At 43.4% G+C, this 12192-nt stretch overlaps 1 protein-coding gene across 1 annotated transcript in view; it reads right to left on the bottom strand.

The window, feature by feature from the left end:
- Nucleotides 1-11789, bottom strand: part of LOC102418833 (microtubule-associated tumor suppressor candidate 2-like) — a 56440-nt gene extending 44651 nt beyond the window's left edge. The window contains 2 exon segments of the mRNA XM_014452863.2: nucleotides 168-234; nucleotides 11545-11789. Of these exon segments, the coding sequence (XP_014308349.1) occupies nucleotides 168-234; nucleotides 11545-11598 (121 nt within the window). The 5' untranslated portion in view covers nucleotides 11599-11789.
- Nucleotides 11790-12192: the final 403 nt, after the last annotated feature.

Here is a 12192-nt window from a genome sequence, read left to right as displayed (position 1 = left end):
GCTCCCTGCAAGGCTGCAACAGCCCACCGTTGTTCTGGTAAGACACTTCATTTGTCTAGGCAGCTTTGCTCTGGCTTATTACATGAGGCATAATTGCTTTTGTTACACATTCACAGGTATCAGGAAAAGACATTCTGCCCGCTCCTCATTTTCAATGCCCTACTTACCAACTTCATCCCTGATGTTGGCAAGTTCGATTGACAGCTCTTTTTCTTTCACAAGGGCACTTTCATTCTGAAAAAACAAAACGAACACTGAGAGTCCCCTAGTTTTATGCTAGATAAGCACTTCCACATGTTTAATTAATGAATCATATTAAGCAAATATTTATAAGCCTAAACCTTAAGGAGAAAATTTTCTCATTATATAAGCATATAAAAATATACAAAGCCAAGTCTTATTCATTTGGATCACATTCAAAGTGCAAAGCTTGCAATATAATATTAATACTATCCGTGGTTGTGCTTTCTCCATATTGCTCTTGAATAGATCACCCTTCAATACTTTTTGCATCTCTATGTCCTTCACATTAATCTACTGTTATATATTATTAAACATTGTTAATTAGCACTATTATGAGATTTTTGACTATGAAAATGTGCATGTCATATTTCTCTGAGGGGCAAATGCTTATTTTACTAACTGCCTTCTTAAACTTGCCCTTTCATTCAAAGATGCATGGTCAGCTCCCTAATGAATAATGAGCGCAACATATAACATAAAACATTTCTCTTTGTAATTAGACCAACAATAAAACATAAGGCTTCAGAGTGTTTTGTGTGTGTGTGTGTGTGTGTGTGTGTGTGTGTTGAATTCTGTATCAATAGAAGGAATAAGAAGAAATCTCTCCCTTGAAGTATCATTTAGTAAAAATACATCATTTGTAACTAAATAACTGCTAAGCTGGTTGCAAATCAATACATTCTATGACACAAGAGAGAAGTAGTTGAAGCAATGCTGAACATACAATCTTCGTTATTGAGTCACCATAAACATTTACCTTTCTTGTGATTTTATTACTATTACAATAACTAAGAAAGATGTGCCATGTAAATTCTCTTCAAGTGAGAGATCCCAAAATATAAAGTTTCTGTCATTCTGTAGAATGTACTCCACTCCCACAGCAAACATTTCTGAAGAGGAGAAATTGGTAAAATGTGTTCCAAATATCTAGCATGAATATCACCGGGCCTTGTGAATGCTCTCTCTTTATTAACCCCCTTTGACACTGGTTTTAGCACCTTGAGGAACCTGTGTCAGATTTGAACAGACAGTTTTCACAATCTTGTTTCTGTGTCTGCTGTGTTTAGACCTCGGTAACCCCTGTGTCACTTTGAATTAAGGGAAGGGTTTCAGTTTATCCAAAAGGCATTTGCTAGGCAAAGTCATAATTTTATAATGTTAAAATAAAACTCTATTTGCAGAATAAACTGAGAGCTATTTTGGACCCAGGTATCAACAGCCATTAATTAGCTCATGGTTCTCTTAGGAACAATGTAGCAATGATATGTCCTTTGAGGGACAATGGACCCCATCTCTTTCATGAAGCTCTCGCCTCCCATCCCAGCCCAGAGGATCCTTGCCTCCCCTGAATTTGAAAGCTAGAAATCCCACCTGCGGGTGTGTACTTTCCTAATCATTAAGCCTTGCTGCCTCTATGCCAAGACCATGGTATAGGGTTGTCATGATGGGTTATAAATTAATATACGTAAAGTCGTTAGAATGGTGCCTGGCACTTAGCAAGCTCTCCACAGGGGTTATTTGTTATTATCACTCCTCTGATTCCTTTTATTGTATTTGTAACTAGATAGCATCCTATAGATAATAGGTGCTTTTCATATTAATAATCAAAATGTGTTTAACATTTTTATGCCAATCTCATACTGTTTTTTTTTTATGTTTTTTTATAGCACCTTCCTGGCTGTGCCCTGATTCTACTCCAAGTTCAAAGGCAGAACAGAACAGGGAATGCATTTTAATCAGACTGATCACAGTGACTATATGCTTGTTCTATACAATATGGCCAGCTGACATTCAGCTTGTTACTACCAGTTGAGAAGATCTGGTATTCTGGAGAGGGTAAATCCCAGTATTCACTCTACAATAATCGTAATCTAATGAAAAAACTAACTTGTTTCTACTATCCAGAATACTTTTGAACACTTGTATTCTTAGTTCCTAAGTAGAGCCAGAGGATCAAAATACTGTACTTTTCAGACCAGAAATAGCATCACTCAAATATTCACTCTCAGAGTGCAGAGAGGTGTGGGCACCGAGAGGTGGTCAGGCAGTGAACAACCAGAACTTAATAAACAACAAACGAACTTGTATTTCTAACCCAAAGCCAGTAGTTCCCTCTGCACCAGGCAGTAGCCCTTGGGAAAGAAGCCCTGAAGGGAATGTGAACATGCCTGGGGGATCTCCCTGTCATACCAAACCCCTGGACACTTTCCGGCCACAGGGGAATCAAAGGTTTTGGGAAGGAGAGGCCTGAAGGTCCTCAGCAGGGAGGAGGACGGGCCTCAGCTGGGGATAGCCCTCACTGCCATGGAGATGGTCCACAAAGACTCTGGACTTGATCGCTTTGGGGAAAAGCTAATTCTGATATCTGTGGCCAGGCCTGTCTCACTCTCTTTGTTGTAGGAGAAACACAAGTGAGAAGAAAAGAAAGGGAGGGGATGGGAAGAGAGAAAAGAAGGAAGGAGAAATAGGCAGGAAGCAGGTGAGACTGGAGACCCTGCACCTGCTCAGGGAAGCAGAGGCGGTTGAGAGAGACTGAGAAGAATGATCCCATCCACCCTCATCCCCACCCTTTTACAAGTGCAGGCGAGAAAACCAACTAGTTTGAAACTACAGTCATCAAACGGCTTGCCAAGGAAAGGTCAGCTGCCTCACATAAGCCACAAACACGATGCTTCAAATGTTCACATTAACATGAACCTCCCCAAACACTTTCTACACGCCAGGCACTGTGCCAGGTAAGCCCTATACCTCACGACTCCTCCAAATTCAGCCAACAGGTCCTGGGTTTTTATTTGCCTTTATGGAGGACAAGACTGGGGCTGTATGGTTACGTAACCAGTCAGAAGTGGCAAATACAGGAGCTTTAACCCAGAATCACACTCTTCATCAAACACTAACACACCGAGATTCTCCCCTCCTATCCATGCTTATCTAGAGGTAACATCAAGGTTCAAACTGCATTGCTCCTCAGATGGGCTCCTAACACTTCTTACCACGAAGATTTCCGTGTCTGATGGGAGAGAGGCCGTGTCAGCTTCTGACCACTGTTTCAATGAAAAATTCCCCAGCTGTATTCACACCCCACCCACCACCTGAACCACTCGGATTTGTCCTTGGTGTTGATTTGTCTGTTGGGTGACAGGACCTTTGCAGTGTAGCCTGCATGGGGCTGTACCTTCTGAGTGGGTAGCTATTCAGCTTTCCCTACCGGCTTTCCCCAGCCCTCTCTGATGGCCTTTGAGTGAATATATTGCTGCTGGGACCCTGGCGTGGCCACGCTCTGCTGCTGACGGCCAGCCTGTGCAGTTTGGCGACAGGCCTTCCCTAAGTGCTTGTTCTTGAAACACCCACTTTTCTAATTTCTGAATTCTCTGCATCAATGACGTTAGCTTTTGTTTTCTGCTGGCCAAACCGGAATGACGGGTGCTGCCGTGCCATGCAATGACCAAGGCTGTAACTGCAGGAACACTGTCCTGGGCAAGCAGTGAGCTTAAAGGGGCCTTCACTCTCTCCTCTTTGCCTCAAAAAGTTGTTCTCCATCCATCGTGGTAAATAGATCCCAACAGCTGCCTTGCTAGGCCCTCAGGTTCTGCTCAATACCCAGGAGTGAGGCTGCCCCAAAGGCTCCCGTGGAAAGGATCTCATGCCACCATGCCCCTTCGGTGCCCCAGCTAAGCCAGGTCCGGGGTGGTGACATGGGGGACGACTGGAATGCGATCCAGGCCTCCTGTTCGGCCCAGTGTTAGGCCAGTGCTTCCCTACATGGGGGATGAGAGGAAAATTCCTACCTGGTGCCAAGCACATGACTCCTGCTTTCACTCCAAAGGGCTAAAAATAGAGCTCAGGATTAACCATCCCAACCATCCTAGTGATACAGTCCAGAAATCGCCAAGTCTAAGAAGGCCACCCTCTGTTTACTGTGTGACAGGCTTAACTGGAACGGACCCTGGAGAACATTCTAAGTCCACACCAGCAGCTGTGTCTTATCAGCTACCTCTCATATTTGGTCACGGACCTCTGCTTTGCACTCTGAGTTCTCTATTCTCTCCAGTGTGGCACATTGCAGCCACAGAGGAATCCAAATGAGCTGACCCATGAGCCCTCCAGTCTCCCCTCCATGAGCCCTCAGAAGATCCCTGAGAGTCTGCTAGGGTGAAGCCTACAGTTCTCAGATATCACTCCCATGGGGCTGCTCACAATCTCTGGGTGTTACAGATGCCTGGCAAAGCATGGGACCTGCTAATCATTCCATTAACTTCAAGCAACTGGATGTGTGGCCAAGCCCTGGCAAACCTGCCACTCCCTTATTTTAACATGTGAACCTGGTGGTAACAGGATGTGAACAAGTCTCTCCTTGTTAACATCATCCACGTGATTCCTAGTGGGCACCAGCAGCTAAGCCCCTCCTTGAATTAGAAGCCAACAGAACAGACCGTAGCCAGTTTGGCTCAGTGGATAGAGCACTGGCCTGTGGACTAAAGGGTCCCAGGTTCAATTCTGGTCAAGGGCACGAACCAGAATCGAACGCAGTTGCAGGCTCCCGACCCTGGTCTGGGGCATTCGGGAGGCAACCAATCAATGTGTCTCTCTCACATCAGTGTTTCTGTCTCTCCCTCTCCTTTCTATTCTCTCTAAAAATCAATGTAAAAATATCCTTGGGTGAAGATTGTAAATAATAATAATAATCATCATCATCAGAACAGCCTATTTATTATTAAAACTGAATGTTGGGTGAATCTGAGGTGCTTTCACCCCAACCAAACCAGAAATAGGACATTTACACAAAACATTGTATTGAGTGCCCACTAAGTGCCAGGCAGACATGCCAGGCAGGATATTTCTGCCTTCAAGGAGCCTTTGAGTCTCCCAGGGTCAGTGAAGGAGTGAGCGATTATAAAACAGCGCAATACAACTCGATGGGGCAGGGCTGGCAGGAAGATGTTCCGAGACCAGAGGATGAACAAGCAGGTGGATCTGAAGGACGCGCCTCAGGCAAAGGCCGGGGGAGCCGGGGCTATTTCTGGGAACCTGTCACCCACTTCAGAGGGGCCCTTCTCTTTTCCTCACCAAGGTTCTGCCTCTGGTCTGATTCTCCCTGCAAGAGTTCTTGATTGGCCACAGGGTTACTGATGACAATTTCATAAAACTCACTGTCGTTCTGTTTTTATCAGCTCCTTCTTCCCCAATTGATATTTTTTTTATAGGTGGGCATATATATGTAAAATTTAAACATATACATGTAAGCTAAATGACCCCCAACTAATTTTTCCTATCTTTTTAGCGAGCCCCCAAATCAGTGAAGATCAGGAAAATTCAGCCACATGAGCTGAGCCATCCTTTTCCAGACTAAACAAAAGACCCAGACAGGAAGCTGTAGAAGAAATCTACAGAATTTTGGTCTTTGAGGAAACATCCTCATCCTTTTGTTGTGAATTTTTGAAATTCAAAGGGACATGCTCATGAAATTACAAAGAGATTAAGAAATGTTTCATTCTTCCCAGAAACGACATTGCTTTTCACCCAGGGTTCCAGGAGTACAGGTTATGGTTTAATTCTACGAGTTAGAACTGGGTCACGTAGGGAAACATTTTCTTTTGTATTTCAAGACGAAGCAGCCACAAGAGGACACAACAGATCTTCTAAGTCTTCAGCACTGTTTTCACGCCACATTTTCAGTATCAGATGATGGAGATTGGCAAGATTCATAGCATAACCCTATGGAAATTCCCTTGGGAGGTGCCTGACCTTTCGTCTTTCATTTTGGTTGTTATGGCTTTAAAGCAGCACTGATGCCACGCTTTGACTTAATCAAGGAGTATTATTATATTATTACTTTCACATACAATTAACCACAGGCCACTGTGTTTTTGTATCTGCCTCTATGCAGAAATGAAGTTTAATATAGACTGGTCAAAGGGACTGTTTTATTCATATTCATATTCTCAAATACATGTCAATGTCTCCTTGTGTGAAAAACGAGCAAAACGTATCTTGTTTTAAAAATCAGAGTGACTAAATTTGAAGGTGCTTTGCTCCAGCCTTTGCCCTTCTGCACGGCGGGGAGTGCCAGTGGTAACAAAATGACCAGCTTGCCCAAGAGGCTGCCATTAATCAGGGGGTGTCATGCCACATCTGGATTGCTAATGGTCAATTAGAGACCGCAGAGACTTGCTGGGTCCCAAGGAGAACGAATCTGAGTACAAAAAAGTAATGCTGGGAAATTTTGGATCTCAGAGTGAGCAAAAGAAAGGAAACTTAGCCAGGCCATGATTTTTAATTCATTTATGTATCACTTAAGAAGTTTCTTGACCTTTCTAGTCACTTTCCCAAACTCACTACTGTCAGACCACCCACACATACCTGGGAGGGACAGGAGGTGCCTTCTCCCAACTCCCACCACTACCAAAAATTTAGAGAAAAGGCATATAAGATTAGCCTCTGACATTATAGGCAACCCAGAAAAGATTAGGGTAGAGATATGCCAATTAACCCCAAAGAAACAAAGCGGTAACTAAACCAGCCAGGTGAGTTGTAGTGAAAAAAGCAAAGCAAAGGGAGCTTAGAAAAAACAGGCACCAAGGTAATAACAATCACATAGCCTCTCAATTGCATTGATTTCAGGCTTGAAATCAACGCCTAAACAATGTGGCTCAGATTCCATTCTTATATCAAAGCTTCTTAAGAAGCTAGACGTTGACTTTAAGAGAAATAACATGTTTCTCAGGCTGATGAGCATTCATATGCTTGTTTTTCACTGTTAAAAAGCACGGTGGCATTCTGGTTTATACATCTAGGTTATTTCTCTTAATAACTCAACGTCCATAAGAACAAGCAGCTCTGGCAGGTTAAGGGTAAGGAGGTCTGAACCCGCAGAACTGCTGGCTTGATCCAGAGGCAGGCTGAGCCTGCAGCTTAATGTACTCTTTGGGATCCATCTGGGTGCCTCAAAGTTCTTCCTGGATTATGCATTTCCTTTAAAAATACCTGTAGAACACCTCTTTCTACAAATCGCTGCTGTGCTCTGTGGTTAAAAAAGGGCCCTGTAATACATCTGTCCAAAAGTAACCTCACAGGGGGAGCTGATCATAAATTCCTAACTGAGCAGGTCATGGTGGGTAGTCACTCCCCAGGCCTATTAAAAGGTTCATCTGTGCCTTAAGTAAGCCCTGTTCATTGCTCTTGTGCATCTATATTAACACACTAGAGGCCCGGTGCATGGATTTGTGCACCGGTGGCATCCCTTGGCCTGGCCTGCGGGGATCAGGACAAAACCGGCTCTCTGACATCCCCCAAGGGGTCCTGGATTGCTAGAGGGTGCAGGCCAACCTGAGGGACCCCACTGGTGCACAACTGGGACCGGGGAGGGTCATGGGAGGTTGGCCAGCTGGGGAGGGACCACGGGAGAGCTCCAGGGTGTGTCTGGCCCATCTCACCTGGTCTGGATTGGCCAGACCCCAGCAGGAAGCTAACTTACTGGTCAGAGCGTCTGCCCCCCTGGTGGTCAGTGCACATCATAGCGACTGGTCAAATGGTTGAACAAGCGGTTGGACACTTAGCATATTAGGCTTTTATTATATAGGATGGTCCAACTAACTAAGCCACTGGGCCAGGGCAAGTAATCCTCTTCTTTAGGCCTCTTGGAGGCAGAACCACCCTCAAGGGAGCATATAATCTTGGGAACTATCCTGTACCTTACTTTTTCCCACACGCATGTAATCTTCCATACATTTCCTCCTTAATTACAGTTGCATATGGAAAACTGAAAAACTGTCATTTTCTGGAGAATTTGAGATCTTTTTTCTGGTAGTGTCTTCAGTTTGGTTCAAATAAAATTATTAAAATTCTCTACAGGTTTGGATGTTTCTTTCTTAACAGCTAAAAATCCCAAGATGGACCCCACTACTCATTAACTCAAGTTAAAAAACCTGGGTCTGGCTTTCAGCCTGGGAAATATTTCCCCACATTCCCTATGTGCTTAGATCCCACTGAGTTTACTCGCAGCTTTCACACACTGGGCTAAACACCGTTACTCAGGTGCTCCTTGCTTAGAAGTCCATTCCTTCTCAACAGTTCATGAAAACTCCTCCACATTTTTCCAAATGAAATTCATGTTCTACTTTTTACAAGAAAGCTTGCCTATAATTCCACACTAAGTTCTCTTTTGACTAGATTCCAGAAACACATAAGATCAGGACCACAGAACCTCACTTAATTATACTATACTATTGTACTAATGTTTTAATTGCTCTATTGTTTTGTTGCCTGCCCCACTTGTAATTTCTCTGGAAAAGGTAGTGCAACCAAATAAGTTACTGCTAAAGTCCATTGGGCAAAATGTGCCTTTTAAGAATTCTTTGAGAGTCCCCACAATAAGTAGGCACGGAGTAAACCAGCAATAGTCAATGAATAGGTTTTTAAAAAGTTGAAAACACATAAGCACAATCAGTTTTTAATAACCATTTGTTCATCTAACACATTTATATTTATTTTATACTCTAGGAAAGATTCTATAGTTTCTCCCAATAAATTAATGCTGAAGAAGCATTTTCAGATTTCTTTTTCTTGGCCCCATCTCTGAAACCAATTACTTAAAAGTATCTCATTGTCATTTTAGAATCTCTTTAGCTGCACTAAGATCAAACTGTTAAGAAATTATTTTTAGCCCATCTGGTGTGGCTCAGTGGTTAAGCATTGACCTATGAACCACAAGGTTACAGTTCGATTCCTAGTCAGGGCACCTGCGTGGGTTTCCGGCTTGATCCTCAGTAGGGGGCCTGCAGGAGGCAGCTAATCAGTTATTCTCATCATTGATGTTTCTATCTCTCCCCTTTCTTCCTCTCTCTGAAATCAATAAAAACATATTTTAAAAATTTATTTTTATTTCTCAAACTTAAGGTTTTAATTTTGTATCCATATAATGTCTGAGGAAATGTTTATTTTTTTCTTTTTTAAGGGTTATTAAGCTTGGCTAAAGTAACCAGAAACAACTTTACCAACATTTTTATCAGGCCTCTTTCAATGGCGATGTGATGAACTAAGAGATTTTATTAAGCGATTTAAAGGAGTATTGATTTCCAGACTTGGAGATTGTATTGGAATCCCATAATAATCTTAGTATACCATGCCTGGCCCAATAGGTAACCATTGACTAAACAGACGATTTGGGCATACTGCCTGAGAAGTTATCCTGAAAAGTGGGCAACTAAGTAAAACAATACTTTTTAAAAAATTTAACAAAAGAAAGCCCTCAATTCCTAAAGTGAGCACCCCGCTCGTGAATACATATCTACAGAATCTCCATCAAGAATATTATTCTAAAATATGGCAAAGAGAAGTCAAGAAATGTGGGTATAAACACAATGAGAAAGTTGATAGATGCAGTATAAGCTTTTAATTTTTCATCAGTAAAAAATTGCCCTAACCGGTTTGGCTCAGTGGATAGAGCCTCGGCCTGTGGACTGAATGAAGGGTCCCAGGTTTGATTCCGGTCAAAGGGCCTGTACCTTGGTTGCGGGCACATCCCCAGTAGGAGGTGTGCAGGAGGCAGCTGATCGATGCTTCTCTCTCATCGATGTTTCTCTCTATCCTTCCCCCTTCCTCTTTGTAAAAAATCAATAAAATATATTTTAAAAAAATAATTTGCATTAGGTTAAATGTTTCAAAGCTAGATTATTTGAAAGTTACTTAAATATCACACTGCTAAAGAGATGAAATAACTTTTGTAAAAATATATTTTTATTAATTTAAGAGGGGAAGGCAGAGAGAGAGATGGAAACATCAGTGATGAGAGAGAATCATGGATCAGCTGCCTCCTGCACACCCCCTATGGAGGACCGAGCCTGCAACCCAGGCATGTGTCCTGACTGGGAATTGAACCGTGATGTCCTGGTTCAACCACTGAGCAACACTGGCGGGCGAGATGAAATAACTTTTAATTCTCTTCCCAAACTAAAAAGAATGACACAGGGTTAATTATTTTCAAGAACTTGATTTGAAACAAACAAACAAAAAAGGTGGTTTCACTTTAAAATATATTTTTCTCAATAAAATTATAGCTTCTATTTTTAAAAATTTTGTATCAGGTTTAGGAATAGGAACATAATATTGTACATGTAGCAAATCTGTCCCTTGTTATAAAGCTTTCTTCAATGCCTTTCTGTGACTATTCCTTTTGAAAGAAGGGCTTAATCACTTCAATGTTGGATTTGCAAACATCTGAGTGCAAATGTCTTATATTTCTATTTTTTGTTAAAAAGCATATAAATGTGTATATAAATATTTTAGTTCATACTCATTGAAACAGTTATTTCTATTGGAACAAAAGTACTAGGTGAGTTTAACAATAACAGTTTAATTTTCCTACGTGGTACATAACCTGACTTTAGGTCACAGTTATAAACAGACTGATAACTAAGAGTTCCCAAGTGACTCCTTGTAATGAGTTTTATATTAAGCCATGTATTTCCTTCACCTGGTCACATGCTGTATCTAAGCTATCTCTATAGCTGATGATTCCCACCTCTTGTTAATTCCCATTTCAGGCATCTTTGAGCAATCCCAGTGAGCATGAGAATATATCACACCGACAAGATTTCTGGCTAACATATTTCTAGTAGTAAAACTAAAAGCATATCCTAATCCATCTGCAAGCTCGTAGGCAAATGTCAAAAACAAAGAAAGGCTTTGTGTTGGAACTGTCATACAATTCTCACGTGTATTGTGCTTCCAGGTCCCTGGCTGTGAATTTCCTGCCACTGATGATGGAACACACCCACAGACTCCAGCGCTCAGTATTCCCCTCTATGCTATTCACCCCAGGTGATGCAAAGAAGCACAGAGAGAATGACTGTACTGGCGCTTTCTGCTCTGCACTTAAGCATAGAAATTAAAGGATGGATGCTGTTTGTAAAAAAGAGTAAACTTTCAAAGTTAGCAGTTGGCGGAGAAGGACATGTCTAGCTAATCTAAATTCCTCACCAAAATATCTTAGGTCTCACAGGTGCTTTAAAATGCACTGGGAATATCCCAAGGGTTTCTTGGCACCTGGGGTTTCAAGATGTTTGAGCAGAGCCTGACTGTTTGAGGGAAATGCAACAGTTCCTGTGGGACTGCAGGGTACAGAATTATGTAAGGCTCTGCAGAGTGGGTGAGACCAGCGCGCTGGAACCAGTAAGGGCAGCCTCCTGCTCACCAACAAAGCGCACACACAGGTGAGGGGAGCTGGGCAGAAGGGGCGCTTCTGGCTTTCCCTCTGCCCTTTCAAAAGAGGAGAGGGAAGGAGAGAGAGGGAAGGCAAAGTACCGTCTTGTCCAGGCACTGAAGGCAGATATAAGGCTTGCAGCAGCAGTGGCCCATCCCGGCAGGTTGGCTGGCAGGGAGACCTCCTTCATTCAACGTGTCAGTGGCAATTCCTAAGGCGAGGTAATGGCTCAAACGAAAGGGGTGCGCGGCTGGGAGCTGTCACAACTTCCATGTGGTCCCCTTGGCTACCTTATTTCTCCTATTAACTTCAGGAATCCCGGAGCCAGAAGAACAGGAGGAGGAGGGGCTCCAAGCGGCGGTGTTGGGATCCTGCTGCGGGGAGAAGCAGCGAGGGAGCCAGGAAGGGAGGGGGCAGGCGGAGGGAGGGTCACTTTGCCTCGGGAATCCTCAGAACGAAGCGAATCAATAGTCGCATAACAATGGAGCACCTACCAATTGCCATCTCCCGGAGAGGACGGCCAGCCCGCCCTTACCGGGAAGGGGGTGGGGGCGGGGGCGGAGGCTGCCACTCCCATCCCTGCCTGAGTGAGGATGCGCCCTTGCACCACGCAGACTCGCCTGGAGAGGACGCAGGGAACACAAAAGAAGCCTGGCGTCCACGGGTAGTCTGCGCTGAGGACTACGGACAGGGCTGCCACAGGCTTGGCTCTGCTCAGACTATGGCTTTCGATTTTCCTGAGAAGTGAG

This window comes from Myotis lucifugus, unplaced genomic scaffold (assembly GCF_000147115.1).
Source record: "Myotis lucifugus unplaced genomic scaffold, Myoluc2.0 scaffold_19, whole genome shotgun sequence".
Classification (NCBI taxonomy): domain Eukaryota; kingdom Metazoa; phylum Chordata; class Mammalia; order Chiroptera; family Vespertilionidae; genus Myotis; species Myotis lucifugus.
The sequence above is the reverse complement of the archived record's forward strand: the minus strand, read 5'-3'. Positions and strand labels throughout refer to the sequence as shown.